Raw genomic sequence first — 22,973 nt, 5'->3', positions numbered from 1 at the left:
GGTTTTTGGGCACAATTTCTGGATTTGGGATTGGGTGAAATTAACGATCAGGATGTTTTGAGTATTCTTTCTGCATGGTTGGATAATGTTCCTAGTCAGGGAACTAGGGGCGATACGACGATTGGATGACCAACAGTCCTAGGAGATGGTCTCTGAAGTTTAGACTGATGGGTTCCCGGTTTCAGGAGAGTATATTGACGGAGTTGGTTTGTGGTTGTAGTTCCGAGAGTTCCCGGTTTAAGTGGTTTTCGTTGTGAGTTGGGTTTTATAGTTTGGGGGAGAGGTAGTTGTCGTAGTTGAGTGTTTTTCAAGTGATTGGGTTGTTTGTTAGCATCAATTGGGTTCCGAGTGGTCCCTCAAATTTCCTTAATTGATGCTTTAATTTTATGAAGTGTTTGGAGGAAGCATATGAATTGCAGTGATGTTGTTTTCAGAAGTTATAACCGAGATGGATTTCGAGGACGAAATCTAATTTAAGTGAGGGATAGTTGTAACGCTCTGTTTTCTATTTAGCTATTTCGAAATAGTGTTATTAACAATTCGAATAATGATTTCATTCAAGGATAACTTGTAAGGTGAAATAAGTGGAATTAATGAGTAAAAGACATTTATAATCGGAAGGAGATGAATTAGATTAACTACAATGAGATTTACTAATTTAGAAGATTGATTAAGAACATTATTAAGGTAAATAAATAACAATGATAAAAACAATAATAATAATAATAATTTGGTTATATAAATCCAGGGGTTAGATCGTAATTTCTAGAATTTTTTTATCAAAGAAATCTCGGATCAGGGTATATTTTATAGCGATGCAAGAGGAGGAACATGCCGTTTCCTTTATAAGGTCAAGCAAAACTCGAATTCTGGAAAATCCTTTTGATCATAATCCCAATATAATTATCCCAATCAACTTAAAACCAATCACTCCCCTCCTTGAGCTTGAATCCAGGAGAAAATGAGAGAGAATCAAAAGGCTCATTGGATCGATAAGCATCAATTATATCTACATATGAACCTCATGTGTGAATGTGTGTGTGTGTGCGCGCGGAGAAGTAAGAAAGAGAGAGATTAAGAGTGAAGAAGATAGATAAAGATCGAGAGAAGGAAAAAGACGCGAAGTAGCAAAAATGTTCCTGCTGGTGGAGAACGATGGCAACGGCGATGCTGCTACTGGCAAGGGTAGTGGTGGCCGGAGAAGAAGGGATCAGTGAAGCTGGTTCTTGAGCATCTTAGGTCTCTTTCAACCACTTGTTCTGGTCAATGCTAGACCTTGAAGAAATTGCTTCTTTTGGTATTGAGACCTTGACATAAATGGAAGGTGCCACCGAAGGAGGTGCACGTCGTCGGCGAAGAAGGTGTCGTCGACCACCAGGCCTGGGATGGGGAATCAATGTTCATAGGCTGGTATGTGTGGACGGAATATCTGGCAATCGATTTTGACTTTTGGAGTCAATCATTCTTGGCTCGATAATAAAATGAAGATATATTATTGACGGCTCAGTCGACTTTGATCGTTGACTTTTTGCTATTTTGACTTTTGGTCAAACTTGGGTAGAATTGAGTATTTGGCTAAGGACTGGTCTCGATTTGGCTTTAGGAAGATTGGTTTGGATGTATGTTGCTGATGTAGCTGTTGGGCTTATGTTGAGTAGTTCAAGTGAGTCTCTTCATTGTACTCATGGGTCGAAGGTACCAATGCCGACCTACTACATTATGTTTGTAGGATGCTAGTTGTCTATGTAGGGTATGTGGTATTTTGGTGAACTCACTAAGCTTTGTTCTTTCGGTTTATTTTTTAAATGTGTCAGGTATTTCTGGTTTCAAAAGGGAGCGCCCGACTTGATCGCACCACATCCCCTAGAGATTTATTACGCATTGAATTTTTACAAATTACTATGATGTTTTGAGAATACTTGAATCTGATCGTCTTTTGGAACAACAAATGAATGGTTTCAACTTATTTAACATGACAATTTTACTCGGAAATTTTGGGATGTTAAATAAGGTTTTTTTTTTAATTTTGGTCGCCATACATAGGGCATACGAGAGATTCCTACATAGGGCGTAAGCCATTAAATCCACGTGGGGGGTTTTATACCCTACGCAAGGCGTAACTATATGTATACATGGTGTAGGATCGTAGCCTCCAAAACCCTAATTGAGGGTTGTGAGCCCTATTTAAAGGCCTTAATCCCTTGAGAGCCTTCTCATGCTCATACACCACCCTCATATGCACCATCATTAAAACCCTAGCCACCTTGTGAAGATTTTGAAGCTTTTGAGTGATTATTTGTATGTTTTGTGAAGGAGGCCATTGAAGGAGTACTTGGGAGTCCATAGCTTGTAGATCCAACCTTTTCTCTTCTTCAACCTTATCCAGGAGGTATAAAGTTTTCATCTTGTTGATTCTTCTTGATAAAACTAATTAGTTTATGGATTTTATGTGCTTTTAACCCTTAACCTTGGTCTTAATGAGTATGAGTTACTCCAGACCTCTTGAGTATCATTTCTGGTTATTTATGAGATTGTTGGGTTATAAAAATAGGAGCTTGGTCACTCTCATCCATCCATGAAAGAGCTTTTGAACAGTGGAGAATGTTTTGGACTTAGGGCTTGATATTGCTGTCATTTAAGTCATGCAAAGGCATTGAGTCCGAGACTTTATCACTTAGAATGTTTATTAGGCTCAGATCTGAGAGTTGGATGGCTGGTCTTTATGAATTAAGTGCTTAATGAAAAGTTGGCAAATATTGATATTATGCAGGGCGTAAGTAGCCTGATTGTGCCCCGTTTTCCATCAGAAGGCTCTATGATGGGCGTAGAACATGGTACGCATGGCGTAGTTCAAGAAGTTGGATTTTTGGTCAATATGAGTTTTGGGTCAAGTAGGGTGGATTCTAGCCATGAAGGGTAAAATGGTCTTTTACCCCAAAGTAGAGCAGCCATGAACCAAGACCCTGGATTTGGATTAGTATCTTAATTATGATTAGAGTTTTATTGTGTATTTGTTTAGTATGAGGAGTTATAGTATCGGCAGCTCGGGTGTGAGATTTGTCTGTCTTTAGATTTGAGATGAGTCTTCTCACTATACTCGTGGGTCGAAGGCACCAATGCCAACCCACTGGATTGTTCTAGTTGTCTTTGTGACTCTCGCATGTTTATGTTGGGTTGGGCCCATTATTATGTATGTTGGGCTAGGCGCATTTGTATGATTGTGCCCATTATTTATGATGGGTTGGGCCCATTTGTATGTTGGGTTGGGCCCATTATTTATGATGGGCTGGGCCTATTATTTATATGTTACGATGGGCCCATTTATTTGCTATGTAGTATTTTGCCCATTTATTTGGAATGTGGTATTTTAGGGAACTCATTAAGCTTTGTGTTTACGGTTTTGTGGTTTAACATTTTCAGGTACTTCCAGTTCGAAAGGGAAGGGCCTGACGTGATCACACAACATCCCCTTGATTTTATTCCTCATTGACATTTGACTTTTACTCTGATGTTGAGAATATTTTATACTCTAGTTGATCGAGACAATTTGGTTGTATTTTTAGGTATTTGAAAAATGAAAATTTTATCACTATTCTTGGGTTGTTACAAGTTGGTATCAGAGCCTTGGTTTGAGGGATTCGGACATACTCTTGGGTGTGTCTGAACTCAAACTGAGAATTTAATTCGAAGGAAACATGTTTTGTTTCCAACAAAAATCATATGTGGGTATACAAAAATCAGGTATATTGTATCCAAAATTCAGAAACTAAGAGTGAGAGTGAGAGAGTTTAATCTTTTAGAATCGAATGGAAAATCTGATTTGTATGTGGGAGAGTATCCAAAAATCATGTGTTTTGAGAAAGAAATCAACATGAGAGAGTCGACCCCTCGTCTTCTACATCTTGATTCTCGAGTCTTGAGTCTTAACACTTTGTTATTCTAGGTGAGTAGGTGTTGATTAGACCCAAGCATTTAAATTCTCGCACCTTTGTTGCCTCTTCCTTTTTTCAGTTACCATTGAGAACCAAAATCCCAACACAAACTTTGGGCCAAAATAATAATATACCTACAATATAACCTTTGTTGCCTCTTCCTTTTTCAAGTTACCATTGAGAACCAAAAACCCAACACAAACTTTGGGCCAAAATAATAATATACCTACAATATACTAGACCAGAATGGTGCCCCATATTTTTTTGTTGCCCTAGGCCTTTACCCAATTTGCCCATGTATTGGGTCGGCCCTAAATGAGTCCTCTTCCACATATAGGGGATCAAGCTACTTGCCAAACATAACTCCCCGAAAAGCGCCCCATGGGTCATGCTAGATCATAGTTGGGCATGTATCTTTCACCAAGTCTCGAGTTGCATATTACGGTTAATGAAGCATCATACACACGTTAAACTCTATGCTGAAATAACAATATACCAATCTAGTGAACCAAAAATCGAGTGATGTATTCCAGACATGCTCATCGAATTTTGGAAAAGGGTTTCTATTTCGAACAACTATTCAGGAAAAGTTATTTGGATTCCAGACTAAATTCTCATTTGGACAAGCATTTCTACTTCACTAACAGTCACTACCTTATATATTAGTGACTAAAGAAACCTATATATATATATATATATATATATATATATATATATATATATATATATACCGACTATAGTTTGAAAAAAAAATCCATCCCTTTCAGACAAGTTCTTCGAATGTTGGACAAAGGTTTTAGTTTCGAATTAACAATTTTTTCAGTTTCAGAAATAATATAATGTAACAAAGACGTACAATCTTGAAAGAACTTACTCGGGACACCAAAATATCTTCTACATATAAATCCATATTGCTTGCCGAAAAGAGTCCGAAATGATATTTTGAAATATAGTGGACACTATATTTCATATTTTTGTTGAATATAAAGACCATATAAATGGACCATTAGATTTTTGGGAAAGTTTCAGATTTGTGGTAAAATCTGTAAAGAGGATAATGACTTAAAAGGATAATATACTTTTTGATTTCTACACATTTGATCAATGAGTTTTTTTGTCCACATTTGACCATTTAACTTGTTTTTTTATCCACGTCCAATCCTTATAACCGACTATTCCAGGTTAAGCCGGAAAATGACTTAATAAGGTAATATAATTTTCATTTTGTACACATTTAGTCCTTCATGATTTTGTATACATTTAGTCTTTATGATCAGTTTCTTTAAATTTTGCTCGGGACATCCTACGTGGGACAATCATTAATGAGAGGTTCTTATATGTTGCTCGTCCTTTGCTTATATCAGTAACATAGTTCATGAATCGGTGAAATAATGTTGGTTCCCTAGTTTTCTCCAAGAAGAAGATGTCTCCAGGTTCGGTTTCATCTATCTCCATAGCAAACAATGAGATTCTTTGTGATTGTTTTGTCCCAACTCGAATTTGCACTTCCAAGACAAAAGAATTAAGGAAGACACTAAAAGAATTTTCAATTCCAAAACAAAAGAACACCCTGGCAAAAAGTTTAATCTATATCCATAGTAGAGGCAAAGAATCTCGTTGTCTGCTATGGAAATAGATGAAACCGAAGCCAAAGACATCTTCTGCTTCAAGAAAATTAAGACACCAACATTATTTGACCAATTCGTGAATTAAATTATTGATATAAGTGATGGACGAACCACGTATGCGAACACCTTATTAATGATTGTCACATGTAGGATGTCGTGAGCAAAATCTAAAGAAACCAGTCATAATGACTAAATGTGCACAAAAACATTAAAGATTAAATGTGTACAAACTGAAAATTATATTACCCTATTAAATCATTTTTACGGCTTAACCTGTAGTAGTCGGTTATAAGGACTGAATGTAGATAAAAAAAGTTAAATGGTCAAATATAAAACAAAAAAATTAGTGACCACATGTGTACAAATCAAAAAATATATGTACAAATCAAAAAATATATTTACCCATTTAAGTCATTATCCTTTTTTCTAAAGTAAAAAATGAGTTATTTTAGAGGGTGTTTGGGATTTAATCTCAAAACAACTTGATTGACTTATTCGTTTTTTGAAAAATTAAAAAGTCAAAAAAAATGTTTGACAAAAAGAAAAGACCCTTTAAAACAATTTTTTCTCAACCCTTCAAAATGAAATTTTAAAAAGTTAGAATTTGTAATTTTTCTAAACTCCTAATGACTTTTTGAGTTGTAAAAGTCAATATTACCTTACATACCCTTAAGCTAAGATACACATTTAAAAAGAAATATTGACTTATTGACCTTTTCCCGCCACAATAAACTAATCTAAACATTTTTCAAAAAACATTTTTTTAAAAAAACTCATTTTTCTACTATCGATTGGAAATATCAATAAGCTATGCATCTTCAATAAAACTATCAAAATTATTTGTGGAATTTTGTAAAAAGTTAGAACCCAGAACAAGTCGGGTCGTTTTGATGGATTGTGAACAACGTTAAATTCACCAAAAACACATAATTACCCGACTTTGTATGCATGATCCACAAAAAATTATCCCAAAGCTCCTTCTTTTTTCGTTTGTCTTGTTTATGTGAAAATTGTGGCACATAAACGTTAACCATATAGCACATAACGTTACAATAAACCCATTCACCCTCCACAATTAAGGTATTCTCCATACTCGTAATCGACTTCTTTTTAAAAGAAGCAGGATCCCAAATTGATAATATTCCTCTTGAGTCCTGACCGAAATCAAAACTATAATTTCCCCACATGTTTTTTACTTTAAATAAATCGATATCAATCAAATGAGTATCTTGAAGACCCGAAAAAGAAACACCATTCCTACTACAAAGTTGCATAAGCTTTTTCATTTTGTTACCAATTCCAACTCCACACACATTTAAGGATAATATATTCATTTATCACCTCCTTGAACTCCAATTCTATTAATATATTCATGAGATCTCCTTTTTGTATCCTCCATGTCAAGATCCCACACCTTCCCCATCTCAATTTGTTTTACAAACTCATTTATAACAGACTCTTCCGAAAGACATTTTTTATCCATCTTCTTTGTTTTCAATAGACCTTTTTTCCCACGTGATGATGTAGCAGATAAAGAAAAAGAGTTTCGAACCTGTTGATGAGAATTCAAATCTTTCACGCCACTACCTCCTTTCCAATTGCTCTCTGAATTGTTGTTTCGGAAAACCGAAAACAGCTCTCTCTTCATCCGTTCTATCTCCCCATTTTCGAGTATCTTTCCTAATCTTACCTTCCTCACCCGAAGAAACATCAACTTGTTCCTCCTCTTGTTTATCCTTATTGTCCTCCTCATTACCCGCAACCTCATGAGGCAAGTTCTCCTCTTCTTGGATTTCAGCAATCCTTTCTCTTTTGCATTTCTTCATTTTTACCAAAGAATGAGTACTCTTCACTGAATTCGTCATCAGAACCTGAGGTACTAGACACATCTGCCTTCTGTATAGTTGGAGCCCAACCTCCTATTTCGTGTATCCTTACTCCATAACTATCTCCTTCAATAACAACAGAAATCACATCGCCAATTATCCTCTTCTCTTTAGTCTTTATACACACCCTGCCCATACTAACATCCTCATCTCCATCAGCATCAATAAACATAACCTCACCCCATCTACCCGCAACTTTCTTCAACGCCTGAGAAGAGTACGCACATTGACAACAAATTTTTTTGAAACCGGTCTTAACTCTGTAAAATACCCTTTATTATCTTCAGATAAACTTGTTACATGCACGTTGAGTTTTGAACTCTATCCAAACCCACAGACCTCCAATGTAATTGATTTCCAAATACTTGAAACCTTCCTTCGCGCATACTGTGTACAAATTAGGAAGAAGTTGTACATCTCGAACACACCCTAACACAATACAGAATCCGGAATAACCAACAACTCTTTCAACTCCAGCATCACTTGTTTATCATTATTCTTAATCACCTTCTTTCCATCCCCTTTTTAAGAATGGATGCAAATGAATTCCTGTTCTCTCTGAATTCCACCGGTTTGTCTTCTTTGAGTTTATTCGTATGCACTGAGGGTTTGTTCATTGTGGATACAGGACTAGTCCTTTGAAATCTCGCAATATTAGTAAATAGATAATTTCCCATCCAAATTGATCGTAAATTCAGGATCAATCGGTCCGCATCTTGTACTCTTAAAAATCGAAAAAAAACAAGTTTCCTCCCCTGTTTTGATAGTTTTTTCGCAATATAAATATCTGATATCACCCCAAATCGTTCACTGGCCTTCCACAATTCCCCTAATATCGTCCTTTCTGGAAATTAGTCGCATAAACCGTCATAGACATCGACTCCACCTTCTTTTGATTAAGATTTATGCTGTCTTTATTATTTACCCCAAAATTTCATTGCCAATCTGCATGAATCGTTGATTTCGCGTTCGCCATTATTCCTCATGAACCAGACGAGAAGAAATGAAAGCGATCGGACCCTCCAGTCGCCGGAAAATTGAAAGTCAGCGGCAGTCAATGCAAAACCCCCACCGTCGCTAGGGTTTTCCTTCCATTACAAATATGTATAGTGATCGTTAGAATTGCTTGGAATCTAAAGAAAATGGCAAGGTTCCAAATGTGTTCATTTAAATCTTAATCGTCTCTTTGTTTCCGGTGATGCAGAGTTGATAGATCGTTGCATAGGGTAGAAGATTTGGGTGATAATGAAAGGCGACAAAGAAAATGTTGGTACTCTCAAGGGTTTTGATGTCTAGGTCAATATGGTACTCGAAGCCGTTACAGAGTAGTGAGTACCTCTCTTTCTCTCTCTGTATTTCTTTGGCTATATGTTGATTTATTCCTGAAAAATGTTATCAGTTGTAGATATGGTTTATCAGGGTGCAAACTCTATTCATGAACAAAATATGGTTTATCAGTAGCTTAGCAACAGTATCAAAGATGTGCAAGTTCTGAAAATTTTGAAACGTTTCAATGATGGTTAATATCGTGTTGCTTTTCTTCTATTTTGTAATATTAGTTATTCTAACCATCTTTAAGTTATATTGTTTAGGAGAGATTTCTCATGTTTTACCTCTTGCCTAATGAGTAAAGATGCTTTTAACCTTTGCTTTAGATGGTGTTTCTCACTAGCCCTATATGCTTATTTTGCACCTCAATGTTTTCTTTTGTTAAAAGAATATTTTCCATCTTTTAAAGGTTCCTTGCATAATTTTTGCATAGTCCCTTTGACATTTCTCTACTTCCTTTATACTAAATGACCATTTTACCCTTACATTTCAAAAACAAATGTCACTATAAGTATCAATTCTAACAATATTTATCTATTCAATGTCTTAATGCAGCTGGTCCCTGGTGGTTCTCCAGATCCAGAATGAAAAGACAGGTGGCTTGTAGACAGGGGAGTTTTCCAAAGGGTTACTAAAGGGCAAATTTGTATTTGTTGATCTTATGATAAAGATATGTATTATGATTTACAAAATCGTCCCTAATTTTGTTTTCTGTTTTTTTGCTTGCAGGACTAATAGTTAATGAATTAGTAGTTGTACTACAGTAATTACATATCCAGAAATCTAAATCATGATTTGAAGTCTTAAAAGAGAGAAGATATTATTTGGTAAGAGCATATTTCCATGTTGGTAATTTGGCATCCCTCGTCCACTCTCAAATTTATTAATTTCTTTTTTTAATTATAAATGAATTTGTAAGGACCCATGTGAGGTGAGCATGCATCATCTTTAATTTTGCACCTCATTGTCTTTTGTCCTGGAATCATGTTTCCATATGCCCAAACCACTCAACATGCATAAAAGTGAAACAGAAAAGTGTAATTTTGCTTCCTCACTCCTTTGACTATTCAATTTACCAAAGAAGACCTCCTTTGGTTATCTATTTTGGCCTTAAAATTAGGGCTAGATACACCCAATTGCAACTCCTTCCAATGTCAGTTTAGGCCTTTCTAGCATGAAATATATAAACATAATGATAGTGTTCAAAGATTGATATTTTTTTTTATGCTTTTGTGGTCCTAACAGGATCAAGAATTGATTTTTAGTCGATTATAGCAATTATCAAATTTAATATGATTGGTTTGGTATGATCGAGATCATGAGAACTTTTGAGAGGACCATTGTTATTGGTTGGGACCTAAAAGATCACATGGAAGAGTATATAGACAAGTAAATTTTGTCTGAATGTTAAAATACTCATTTTCATTAAGAATTACTGGATTCATCGTTTGAGCGGAAGTGTACTATTCAAGAATTTCACATTACATTTATGTCATAATTGTATAAAGATTTTTTAAAATATAAATAAAAATAATTAAAGATGACGGAATCTAATTGTTTGGCATTCACAGGAAAATTGAGTAACTCTTGCATCATTTACTATTTGTCTAAAACAATGATCTCATTATTGTCTATTCTAGCAAAACCGTGTAACAGAGTTCATCCCATAATTATGATTAGGGGACTAATAGTTTTGTAATCAGATGCAACTGTGTGGTTATTCTGTAATCTTGGCCATTGATCGTTTTCATATAAGGACCAAGATTGAGTTCTATGGTTCACTAAAACAGTATGCATCGTGTCTTTGTTTGTTAAATTACATTTTCTATCGTTTTTTTGTTGATTTGATTTTTATAGTTTATCTAAACCATTTGCATTTTCACTTTAATAGTTATTAACTTTTGACATAAAATTGGATATAATAGTTTATGGTTCGTTTATTTGGAGTTGCAATAACGGCCATAAACACCATAATTAACCTACAAAATAACCTTTGGAAAAATTCGTAAAAAAGAAAGAAGAAGACAATCGCATTACCATCATCCTTTTTGTGTCTTCTTATATTTGAGTATCACCTCTTATGTGCGTCCCCATTTTAGGTCCATATGATTAACTTCATTACGTTTGATTTAAGAGACCTCTTTATGCATACCTTTAACCATGTAAATATAAAATATCTCTTCCCACCAAAAATTTCATGACAAGTATCACATCATCTGGATCTTTAAGATTCCATTCGATTCCCCCATCGACATCCTGCATCTCAAAGCCTTCAAGAATTTTTCAACTCGGCCACACTTCAAACATTCATGTCCTTGTCGATTAATTCATTCCATGGAACAATGGCCTCCCACATAGGAGATTGGAAGTTAAAGTTATAGTTGACGGTGATCCCCAATATGTTATACACACACACAAAGACGTGATAACCAAATCTAGACCATAAGATCAGAGTTTTTAATGATATATATATATATATATATATATATATATATATATATATATATATATATATATATATATATATATTAAAAGTGGAACAACATTTTAACATAATGTTTTCCACTTTTAACATAATGTTGACACCTTTAGTCCCTATGTTTTTAAGTTTACGGTTTTATCACATGCAAAGCATGGGTTCTTCACTAGTTGGGTGTGAAAAAGTTCTCTCACAAAATCAGCCAAACTAATTTGCTATTAAAGTAGAAACTCTCTCTCTCTCTCTCTCTCTCTCTCATACAAACACACATCTTTATCATCCTTCTTCCCCGCTCATTTTTTTTCCGCCGATATCTCTCTCACGTCTTCGGTGCTTCATTATGAGTGTTCTTACTGCATAGGGGCGGACACATGATTTCATAGTAGGGATGTGACGGGAAAGTCAATAGTTGCACGATAGTATAAAAAATCAAAAAATTCCGAAAATATTTGCACTGTGTTCGGAAAAGTCAGGTATTGCACCTGCCACTACGTGCCCTTTACAAAAACCGCCCCTGCTACTCCAAACTCCATTCGAGACGATGTTGTCTCTGCCATGGTAAACATCGATGAGAGACCAAGAACACATAACTGTCACCTCAGTCGCATTTACCCTTATTCGCCTATGATAATCTCCACAACAATGTATAAAAAGTAACAAACTCTAAATTTTTGTTTGGTTAGCACAATTTTGACCTATATTTTAAATTTTATTATGAGTTTGGTTCAAACTTTTTTTTACAAATTCATCCAAAAAAAATTTTAATTATTATTATTATTCTTTTTACAAATTTAAGTTTTGTACATCTTTTTTTAGACTTTTAAAAAACAAATTAGACATTTTTAAACTTTTTATAAATGTTTATACAACATATTTTACAACCCTATCTAAACTTTTTTACTGCTTTTTTTACAACTTTTAGAGATACTTTTTTATAATAAAAAGACTTTGTAAAAAAGTTTATAAAAAGTTAAAACAAGTCTTAAAGAAAATTGTAAAAAAAATGTATAAAAAGTCTTTAAGTAATAAAATTAGGGTTATAATTACTCGTTATAATCATATTGATAATTTTAAGATTAAAAAACATCAATATTAATATTTAATATTAATTAATGGACTAAACCGCCACATAATTGTCTCTATAAAAAACAATCACACACACATTTCCCACAACCTTGCTTGGTTGTCCCTCTTTAATCATCTCCTTTAGATTCATCACCCACTCTTAACATTACTTTCATAGAATATTATTTACGTTAACAAATTGAATTAATTAAATTATACGAATTAAAATTCGACTTAATCTTGTTCGAGTCTGAATACAAAAGATATGTATAACATTTAATTAAACATCTAAAATATCAATAAAATAAATGAAGCTTATGAACCAAAATCTAAGAAAACAAAAACATATTAACACTTAAGATGGTAATTAATATTGATCCATTTAATCCTTTACGTGTAAATACGACGTTAGTTTGATCTGTTACTTATTAGTCTTATATTACCTAACTCGTTGATCGATCTGTTAATCAGCATTATCAAATGATTATATATTCTCTAAAACAAATTAAAACCAAAATAGTATTTGCATTGTTTTTGTGGGAATCTTGATCCTTGGCATCACGCACACACAGACACACGCAGACAGCACAGCTAGATCTCCTTCAGCTGTCCATTTGACCAATTTTGCCCCACCGCACTATTCTTTTTTTTTAATTATTTTTTTCCTCTACGTTACGATTTTATAAGTTTTCATCATTTTTCGAACATTAATTGTAACACACTATTATAAATGTGGTGAAATTCATTATTATCTAACAGTAATAAAAATCAAACATGCATACGATAAAATCACACATAATTTCGTGTATTTTATACCATACAAATTTCACTCATAAAATAAAGGGTTTAGGTCATTTTTGGTCACTTAACTTTTGGTTTTGTGCTCATTTGGTCACGTAACTCTTTTTAAGTTTTAAAAGGTCATCAAACTTTTGACTTTGTGCTCATTTAGTCACTTAACTTTTGGTTTGGTCATATTTAGTCACCTAACTTTTAAAATTGTGTTCATTTTGTCACTAAACTTTTAAATTTTTTTAAAAGTTTAGTGACTAAACGAGCACAATTTTAAAAGTTAGGTGACTAAATATGACCAAACCAAAAGTTAAGTGACCAAACCAAAAGGTAAGTGACTAAATGAGCACAAAGTCAAAAGTTTGATGACCTTTTAAAACTTAAAAATAATTAGATAACCAAATGAGCACAAAACCAAAAGTTAAGTGACTAAAAATGACCTAAACCCTAAAATAAAAATACTAAAAACTATTATATAACCAAAATTAGCATAAATAATATACTTATCTCTAATCATATTTTAATCAAAATCATTGAGGGCACCATGTTCTTACTTCTTTATTAAAGCTTAAACACACATCATGAACAGATGCTACACTGGTTCTTCTAGGACCACCATCTTCCTCCCTCCTCATCCACCACCACCACCATCATCATCACCATCACCACCACCACCACTACCACCATCACCACATCTTAGTCATGTTGAGAGTTTAGGTTGGAGGAAATCCAGTCGGATTCAAGTGTTTAATTAATGAACTTTATGAAGATGAAGAAAGAAGATATTGCTCGAGGACTAAAGTTTGGTGGTTCTCAAAAGAAGGACGATGTCGTTGTAGTTCGCGTGGGAAATAAAGTTTTGCCAGTCAACTACGAGTCAACTACAACTTTGTCATCCTCGAAGAACCCAAACCTGAGTCTTGATCTGAAGAAAGAAAAGGGAGAAAAAATAAAAACAATTTCTAAAATGAAATTAGAGTTGTTGAGATGGGCTGCTGCTGCAAAATCTGACAAGGGTGGGAAATACATAGCTCGAAAGGTTCGTATTCATGCAACTATCATATCTCATAATTTGTTTTTAATATTGTTTTATGGAGTAATGGAGATTTATTTCTGTAGATTATTTTTCAGGTATCGCAGTTTAGAAACAAAACGACAGTTAAAACTCTACAAAATGACGATCAAATGACCGATGACTCTCCAAAGATTAGTTTCAGATGGGAAGTCGAGAGTTGTTCTACATTTTCTTCTGCATTGTCTTCGAATAGGAATGACGAAAAGGTTAACATTGAAATTCATTCTGACCCCGATGGCAAATCGAGCTCTGTAAGCCTGAGATCAGCAGGATCAGGAAGCTGGATCACAACCGATTCAGACTGTAAGTTTCTTCAGTGATATGATATCAATTGTTCTTATAAATTAACTGTAGTTTCTTTTATATTTTCTAATTAAGAATGATTGATTGCTTATATAGATTCGATATTGCACTTGGAAAAGTCAGTCATTCATGAATTCAGTTTATCTGATATGAATTTTTTGTGTGTTTCTGCAACAGTCGTGGTCTTAGAACTTTGAAGATGGTATTTTTGAGGATGAAGCCTTTCTCAACTTTTAAAAGAACTGCACGTGAAAATCTGATCATGGATGATCAGAATAGTGTTTTAAGACACGTATTCTGATTCTGAAAGCTTCGTGTACATCCTTTATGTTTCAAGATAGAAGACTTTAGGTGTTTGTTGTATTAATGCAAGATTTAATTAATCAGTGACTAATTATTTTTCTGGTCTTTTTGTTATGGTTACCTTTCAAGAAACAGTAATGCAGTACTTCATCTTTCGTTTATTAATTATTATAGAGTAAAGACAAATTATGCGAATGGTCCCTAGGGGTTGCCAAAGAGGCATTTATAACTATGATAGTCATTACCGTTTGGTCCACGTGATTTCATTTTTCGCTTGATTGGTCCTTTTCACACATGACAATAATATATATTTTTAATTTATTTTATATTTTATTTTTAACTAATTTTAATAAAAAAGAAAAAAAATGAAAATGAAAAAACCTCACCACCCCCAAATAGAACCCTATTAGATTATCTCCCTCCCATTTTCTATATCTCTCCAGCTCAGTTCTGGTCCGAAACAATATGTCGTCGGTCTATGTGTGGGTTTTCGTAACCGTTTTGTGTAATAGCCACAGATCTGGTCTGTCACCATCATACCTACCATAGTTTTGGTCTGTCACCACCATCCTTGCCACATATCGCGCCACAATTACTATCCTCCTCATCTTTCTCCCTCATATCGGCATACCATATCTGTGTTTATTTCTCTGTGTCTGAACCACATCCATCGTTTGCCTTCTTATCTGAAAGAGTAAAAAAAATCGTCGAAGCCGCCTTGTATAGCCGGAACACACCATCATCACTAGAGCTTCCCGAGGCTTCTTCGTTCGGTCTCTCTACTTTATCACCAAAACCATAGCACCCTAAAAACAAAGCCCTAAATTCTTGTTTTTGAAATGACAATGGTTTAGGGTTTGGATTGATGTAACTGTGGTGGTGGTGGTAACGCATTCATCAAACGATAGTGATGGTGGCGGAGTGTGGTTAAAGGGTTGGTTTTGGGTGAACTAGGGGCATCGTTCCATGGTATGGTGTTTACAACTACATGTGATATACATTTCTATAGTGTGATGAATTAGAGGTATGATGGAGCTGAAGGTGGTGGTGATGGTGGTGGCTGACAGGCGATGGTAGGGTGAAGCTTAAGGTGATGGTTGCCTCTTCAAGATGAGGAATCTGGTAAAAGAAGGTAATGAGTTTTAGCGATAGGGTTAGCTAGGACATTCTTTTATTAATAAAATATTCAAATAAAATTTATACGTAAAAGTTAATAATAAATTCAATCGGTGGCATAATAGTATTTTTTGACCAATTTTAAGAAAAAAAAATTGAAACCCAAAAAACTAACCACACAATAAATAAAACCATCTAGACGAAGCATGTATGTGCAATCATAATTGTCATAACCATACGTGTTTGTGCAAACCACATGAACCATCCATGTAATTTTATCTAGAGTAAATTATAGTGGGCCTTATTTCACTCTTTCATAAAGTTATCGCTTATCGGTGCTTTAGTCGTCAAATGAAACAATCTAATGTTAAATATTTGAAAATGTTTATTTTACCCTTGTCTTCTCCATTTCTTTATCTTCGTTCTTGTGCAAATAAAAAAAAGTAGAAAATCTCTCAAATCAATGCAAAAGCCTAAAAGTAATACAAATAAAAAATAATACTCAAATACAAACATATTTGTCGCCAAGGAATATGTAGTAACTAGAAGTAGATCGTTTATTAGACGAATACCCTCTAGTCATCCTAGTAAGTTGTGAAACTTGATTTATGGGAAACGTAGAGCTAAAGGTCGTGGTTTAGTGTACTCGAACATACTTAACGATACATTTGAGAGCTTGTAGATGTGGCTTTTGAGGGCCCTGCATATATATAGACATATTTGTTTAATAGTAAAAGATATATTCGAACAAGTGAATAACTTTAGCGAATGGAAAAAGAGTGTATTGTATAGTTTACCCCCCCCCCCCCCCCCCTCATTTAGACATCTGTTACATTATATGTTATGCACATGTTACATTCCGATGCCATGCACATGCTTTTTGAAGATTATAGTAGGGGGTGATTTAGTGAAGAGGTTTGTTGTATTGTTGTTGGATTTAACATATATTTTATCTCAACCTTTTGATCTTTTATAAGCTCTTGAATGTACTCAAAGAACTTTGGAGGTATATGTTTTGTCATGTTGCTCTTGATATATCCTTCTTTCATTTGAGTGACGCATGCTGAGTTATCTTCATAAATTAAAGTTGGATCTTTATCTTTATCTAGTCCACATGAAGACAAAATGAGTTGTCTCGTCAATCTTAACCATGTGCATTCTCTACTAGCTTTATTTAGTGCAATTACTTCAGCATGATTTGAGGATGTGGAAACAAGTGTTTGCTTTTGAGAACGCCGTGAAATTGAGGTACCTCCATTCATGAATACATATCCAATGTGAGACCTAGCTTTATGAGGGTTAGATAAATAGTCTGCATCTGTATACCCAATCAAGCCTTGGTTTGAATTGTTAGGATAAAATAACCCTAAATTAGTAGTTCCTCGAATGTATCGAAAAATATGTTTGATCCCATTCCAATGTCTTTTTGTAGGGGATGAACTGAACCTTGCTAGCAAGTTTGCAGCGAAAGAAATCTCGAGTCTAATACAATTGGTAAGATACATAAGAGCCCCAATTGCACTTAGATATGATACTTCTGGACCAAGAACTTCTTCATTTTCTTTGTGGGGACGAAATGGATATTTGTCAATATTTAATGATCTAACAACCATCGGGATGCTAAAAGGATTGGCATTGGTCATATTGAAATGTTTCAAGACTCTTTCTGCGTAATTTGATTGATGCACAAGTATTCTGTTAGATATATGCTCAATCTGCAAACCAAGACAATATTTGTTTTTTTAAGATCTTTTATTTCAAATTCTTTCTTTAAAAGTTCAGTCACTTCAAGGATTTCTTTATTCATTCTAATGATGTTTAGATCATCAACATAGACCGTTATGATCACATACTCAGATGTTGTTTTCTTAATAAATACGCATGGACAAATAGTGTTATTTTTATAACCTTTACTTGTTAAATAATCATTTAAACGATTGTACCACATGCGTCCAGATTGCTTTTAACTCATACAAAGATCTTTGTAATTTTATAAAATACATTTCTTTGGGTTTTGCACTTAATGCTTCAGACATTTTAAATCCTTTAGGGATTTTCATATAGATATCACTATCAAGTATTCCATACAAGTAAGATGTAACAACATCCATAAGATTCCTCATAATAGATTCCATGTCTGGTGGCTGTCGAGACCACCAAATAAAAAAAAACTAAATACGACGACATATAAAAATGAATTGTAATAGCGGTGATAGGGATCGAATCCACGAGGATTGGTCCGAATTAAATATATGCATTCAATTTCTACAAAATAAAAATATAAAATGATATGGAGTTTTCTCAAAATATAAATGCGATAAAAACTAATTTATAGAATGACTAAAATGCAAAAAATATAAAATCTGTAAAACAAACGTTCCAATGTCGGGATGAATCACAAGTTCAATTAGTTGATTAATCGTCATAACTTTATGGTGCAATGAGTTTGATGGATCCTAATTTGGCTATAAAAATCTAAGAAGCTTGAGATCACCTAGACTTTTCTTAAATAAAACAATGGTTAGAGAAACTCATAACATATTTTCTTAGTTAAAGTCACAATTTCCATGATGTGTGTAATTAATAAAAATTAACTAGCATTAAGATTTAAAAGCCACCAAATCCAAGAGGAATCAAAAAGCTTTCACTACCATATTGGAAAAAATATTTTTATGATTGTGTGAAGTGAAAACAACACAAGAACCATTTTTTGCTTGTTAATTTGAAGAACTATTAAGTAATCAAGAAATTAACCAACTAATTAAACATTTACATATCTAAACTCATTATTAAAGACATATTGTAACATCCCAAAAATACAACCCAAACATTTTTGTTTGAAAACTTTACTAAACCATAATATCAAATATTAAAAGATAAAACCATGAATCATGTGTCTCAAAGTGTCATAATAAATTTATCAAATCGAAACTAGTGTCAAGATCATATCAAAATATCAGAGTCTAACTCCCAGGCTAAAACTGTGGTGTGTGCCATGCCATCATCCCGAGCCCTTCCCTTTGCTAGCTGAAGTACCTGAAACCAAAATTGAAACTGTAAGCACGAAGCTTAGTGAGCTCCCCCCAACTACCACATACCATACAATAACATATAAAGCACATACTGGGCCTTGCCCACTGCATCGGACCGAAGTCCGGAACTAACTAGGGCCTTGCCCACTGCATCGGACCGAAGTCCGGAACTGTATCGGACCGAAGTCCGGAACTGACTAGGGCCTTGCCCACTGCATCGGACCGAAGTCCGGAACTGCATCAGACCGAAGTCCGGAACTAACTGAACATAGCATAACATAATCATAGCATATAATATTAACACATATACCGCATACTGTATCAGACCATAGTCTGGAACACATAACACATACCATGCCTGTATCACAAAGACACCAAGCATACTGAACTACTGCATCGGACTGAAGTCCGGAACTACTGCTAACTAAACAGGCCGGCATTGTGGCCGTAGACCCGTTCCTACTGAAAAGAAAAACTCACCTCGTAAGGATGGCTGCTGAAATGTTGCTCGGGAACTGTCTGACTGCTGCTCCGGTAACTCCCCGGCTACAATTCCTAAAAGACACTTAATCAGACACTGATAGCTAATCTTAGGGTAAAATGACTATTTTACCCCCTGGTCAAAGTCAACAATCCGTTGACCTGACTCGCCGAGTTGGGCCGCCAACTCGTCGAGTCCCTATCTTTCCTTCTACTCCCCTTCCCGACTCTACTCGTCGAGTTTAACCAAAACTCGACGAGTTCTCCTTCTTTACTGATATCCTGCCAACCTTCATCCGACTCGCCGAGTTGTATGAACAACTCGTCGAGTCTGTTCTTACGGGTAAGGAGATTGCCTTGGACTCGCCGAGTCAGGGCGTAGACTCGCCGAGTCCATCTACACTCAGATCCATGTCTTAACTCACTGAGTCTTTACTCCACTCACTAACGGACTCGCTACTACTGAACAGGGAATCTAAGACTCGCGACCGGACTCGCCGAGTCCGAAGAACGACTCGCCGAGTCCTTTGCATACAGTTTCTATTCAGTCGATTCTAATCAGTTTCAGTGCATCCAATTCATAGATCTGGGTTTCTGGGACAATCTGAACACGTAAAGTTGCTAACTTTACGTGTATCTATGATGCAATGAAGCAATAACACTCAAACTTGGCTATAATGGGGGTTACATGTCTAGAACAAGGCCATGGCTGCCAAAAGGTGGCCTTCTTGAGCTCCTGGAACTCAAGAGAGGCTAGATCCGAGATATGGCTTGATTACAAAGCTTCATCACTAGGGATTTGGGGTTTTTGAGCTCAAAACCATCAATTTGGGGACAAACTAGACCTAGCAATACAATAACCAAGATGAAAGCTTTATTACCAGAAAGGATGGCCAAAGAGGAGTATAATCTGGATCTACTTCTTCTTCCTTGAGTTCTTCTACCTTCTCCTTCTTCTTCTTTCTCAACAATGCACCATGATTCCTTCACAAGGGCAAAAATCACTCACACACACTTCAAGGAGGCTAGGGTTTCGGGAATAAGTCTCTGAGAGGTGAAGGAGGCTGGTTTGGGGCTATAATGGTGTTTAAATAGGGTACACTCCCTAAAATTAGGGCTTCATCCAGACTGGCGGACTCGCCGAGTCCGGAATATGGACTCGTCGAGTCGCCACGCCTACTCCACATGCTAACTCGCTGCTACTCGACGAGTTAGGGCCACTGACTCGTCGAGTAGCTTCTAAAATAAAAAGAAAAATAATGTTTTAAATACATACCAGGAACGGGGCGTTACACATATGAAGATAAATAGATGTTTCACTATAAAATATTTTCATAGAATATCATCAAAACTCACACAAAATTACTTCTAATCAATTAATTGTTTTATAGATTCACCGAATATTGGAAATAAAATCTAACTACTCATAATAATAATAACAATAAAAGGATAGAAAATTATACCAATACCGATTGCCAAACGGAGATAACCAAAGCTTCTTAAAATAGTCACTTCGTGTTGCTCCAAAAACTTCATCGATAATCAAAGCATTAATACAAATATTAACCTATCCTAATCTAAATTAAAAGATAAATAACTCATTAACAAATCATGATGGTAAAATCATAATTGCAATGTTCCAGAAATAAGAAATAGCAAAAGAAAGGAGACACCAAGCAAGTGGCGTTGTCCCCCTTTTCTTCTCCTTGCCGACGTGTGAAAATTACGATGAAAATATCGTACTATTTTTTTTACATAGTTGTGTTCTCTTCCAACCCACAACACAAGACAATGGGCTCAATTAAATTCCTACTAGGTTGCTGGAAAATACGATTGTGCTCCTGACATTGGGCTTACTAAAATCCGAAAATGGCTGCCAAAAGCTCTATGTATTGGGTTGCAAAAAGCCGAAGCTAGCAACATTATGCATTGTTGTTCACGAGGCCAAAAATCGCATCAAAACATGTCAGAATTAACTCATTATCGGTGAGATCGAAGATCAAAGAGTTGAAAAGATGTCTGTAAATTTTCAGCTCAATCAGACAACGTTTTTACCCTACGTCTAATCTTTCGAAATAAGTCACACAAAGCTGTCAAAATCCTGAAATCTCTTTATATCGCTTCATTTTTCTTGTCGCTCACGGATTTTGCTACGGTACTTCAATTGTGTTTGCAAGGCATTCGATGTGGCTTTAAAGATGCTCCAGAATACCATCTTGCTCGTACAATGCTCCAAAATATCTCTCTTGTTAAGAGAATTTAATTTAACTTGCATAGCTTCCTTCCACTTAGCCCAATCATTTCTTCTTTGACATTTTGTAACGTCCCAAAAATTAAGACCAAAAATTTCCTTTTAATTATGATAAAACCATCAACTCAAACGTGATTTCTAAAACCAAGACAGAATCAAAGTGTAACCAAATTATTCAGATACATCATAGTCAAATAAAAATGTGGAACAATGTGGTGAGTGCGATGCGATCACCCCGAGCTCTTTCCTTTGGATCTGGAAGTCCCTGAAACATAAACTGAAAACTGTAAGCACGAAGCTAAGTGAGTTCCCCAAAATAGCACATACCATACATATCAAACATATAATAGGCTCCGCCCATCATCGGGCCCTGCCCGACATCGGGCTCCGCTCGGAACAGATCTGCCTGTCATCAGGCCCCGCCCGGTATACATACAAACACATAAATACATGCAAAAATCACAAAGATAAATATCATACAATATAATCATCATGCCCGGCCCGCCATCGGGCCCCGACCGGTATACATATCAGATAACAACATGTAAGAGTCACGTAGACAAATAGCATACTAATCATAATAAACCATGGGCCGACATTGGTGACTTCGACCTGCTAAACACAGTGACAACTATCATGCGATATCATACTCATCAGGCCCCGCCTGGCATCGGACCCCGTCTGGTATACATACAGTACACACTGTACATACAATAGTCTCAAAGATAAATAACAGATCATCTCCTAGTGGGTCGGTATTGGTGCCTTCGATCCACGGGTACATTAATGAAGTGGTTGAATGTATGATATAAAGCTCAGAATGCTGATCCAGAAAATCCCCGTTCTAACATCATCAAATAACACCCAATTAATAATTAGTCCTCAATATTTGGAGACATTATCCGTATGGGGTCCGATGTACGGTTTACACGGATCACAAGAGCTTGTGATATTTTATGGTCCAGTCGAACCTGAACATGAAGCAGCGCGGGTGGCTTGACGTGGTCAAGGATTATGACTGCGAGATCCTTTACCATCTGGGTAAAGCAAGTGTAGTCGTGGATGCTTTGAGCTGCAAGTCGGTTGGATCTTCAGCTGGGGATATATGTATGAGGATATCCATTGATTATCCACTTTTGGATTTGATCAGAGGGGCACAAGCAGAAGGAGTTAAGAAGGAGAACTAGAAACAGGAGAGGATCAGGGGCGAGATCGACAGATTTGTCACCGATAGTCGGGGACTGTTGACCCGGTGTGGTCGGATTTGGGTTCTGGTTTCTGGAGGGGTCAGGCAGATAGTTT

The 22,973-nt window shown here is 35.6% G+C and overlaps 1 protein-coding gene and 1 long non-coding RNA gene across 3 annotated transcripts; both read left to right on the top strand.

The window, feature by feature from the left end:
* Window positions 1-6,958: 6,958 nt before the first annotated feature.
* LOC145114277 (uncharacterized) lies at window positions 6,959-10,249 on the top strand. The gene is made up of 4 exons (XR_013710962.1): window positions 6,959-8,550; window positions 8,651-8,774; window positions 9,331-9,602; window positions 10,021-10,249. It is a non-coding gene; the product is annotated as an uncharacterized LOC145114277 (long non-coding RNA).
* Window positions 10,250-13,684: 3,435 nt separating this feature from the next.
* LOC145116117 (uncharacterized) lies at window positions 13,685-14,892 on the top strand. Of its 2 annotated transcripts, none has more exons than XM_079052470.1 (3): window positions 13,685-14,150; window positions 14,231-14,489; window positions 14,667-14,892. In XM_079052470.1, exons 1-3 carry the CDS (start codon window positions 13,866-13,868, stop codon window positions 14,684-14,686), a joined length of 564 nt encoding a protein of 187 aa, XP_078908596.1. In that variant the 5' UTR covers window positions 13,685-13,865; the 3' UTR covers window positions 14,687-14,892. The 2 variants fall into 2 exon arrangements, with proteins under 2 accessions (XP_078908596.1, XP_078908597.1); XM_079052471.1 differs by having other exon boundaries at window positions 13,686-14,150; window positions 14,243-14,489.
* The last annotated feature ends 8,081 nt before the right edge of the window (window positions 14,893-22,973 follow it).

This window comes from Lactuca virosa, chromosome 5 (genome assembly GCF_052849685.1).
Source record: "Lactuca virosa cultivar CGN04683 chromosome 5, Lactuca_virosa_CGN04683_v6, whole genome shotgun sequence".
NCBI lineage: Eukaryota > Viridiplantae > Streptophyta > Magnoliopsida > Asterales > Asteraceae > Lactuca > Lactuca virosa.
The sequence above is the reverse complement of the archived record's forward strand: the minus strand, read 5'-3'. Positions and strand labels throughout refer to the sequence as shown.

What these genes read in the sequence shown, in the direction of transcription:
- LOC145116117 (XM_079052470.1), top strand. Translation starts at nt 13,866, where the DNA reads ATGAACTTTATGAAGATGAAGAAAGAAGATATTGCTCGAGGACTAAAG. An exon ending in GGAAATACATAGCTCGAAAG is followed by an intron (nt 14,151 to 14,230) that starts GTTCGTATTCAT and finishes TTATTTCTGTAG; the next exon opens with ATTATTTTTCAGGTATCGCA. An exon ending in GATCACAACCGATTCAGACT is followed by an intron (nt 14,490 to 14,666) that starts GTAAGTTTCTTC and finishes TTTCTGCAACAG; the next exon opens with TCGTGGTCTTAGAACTTTGA.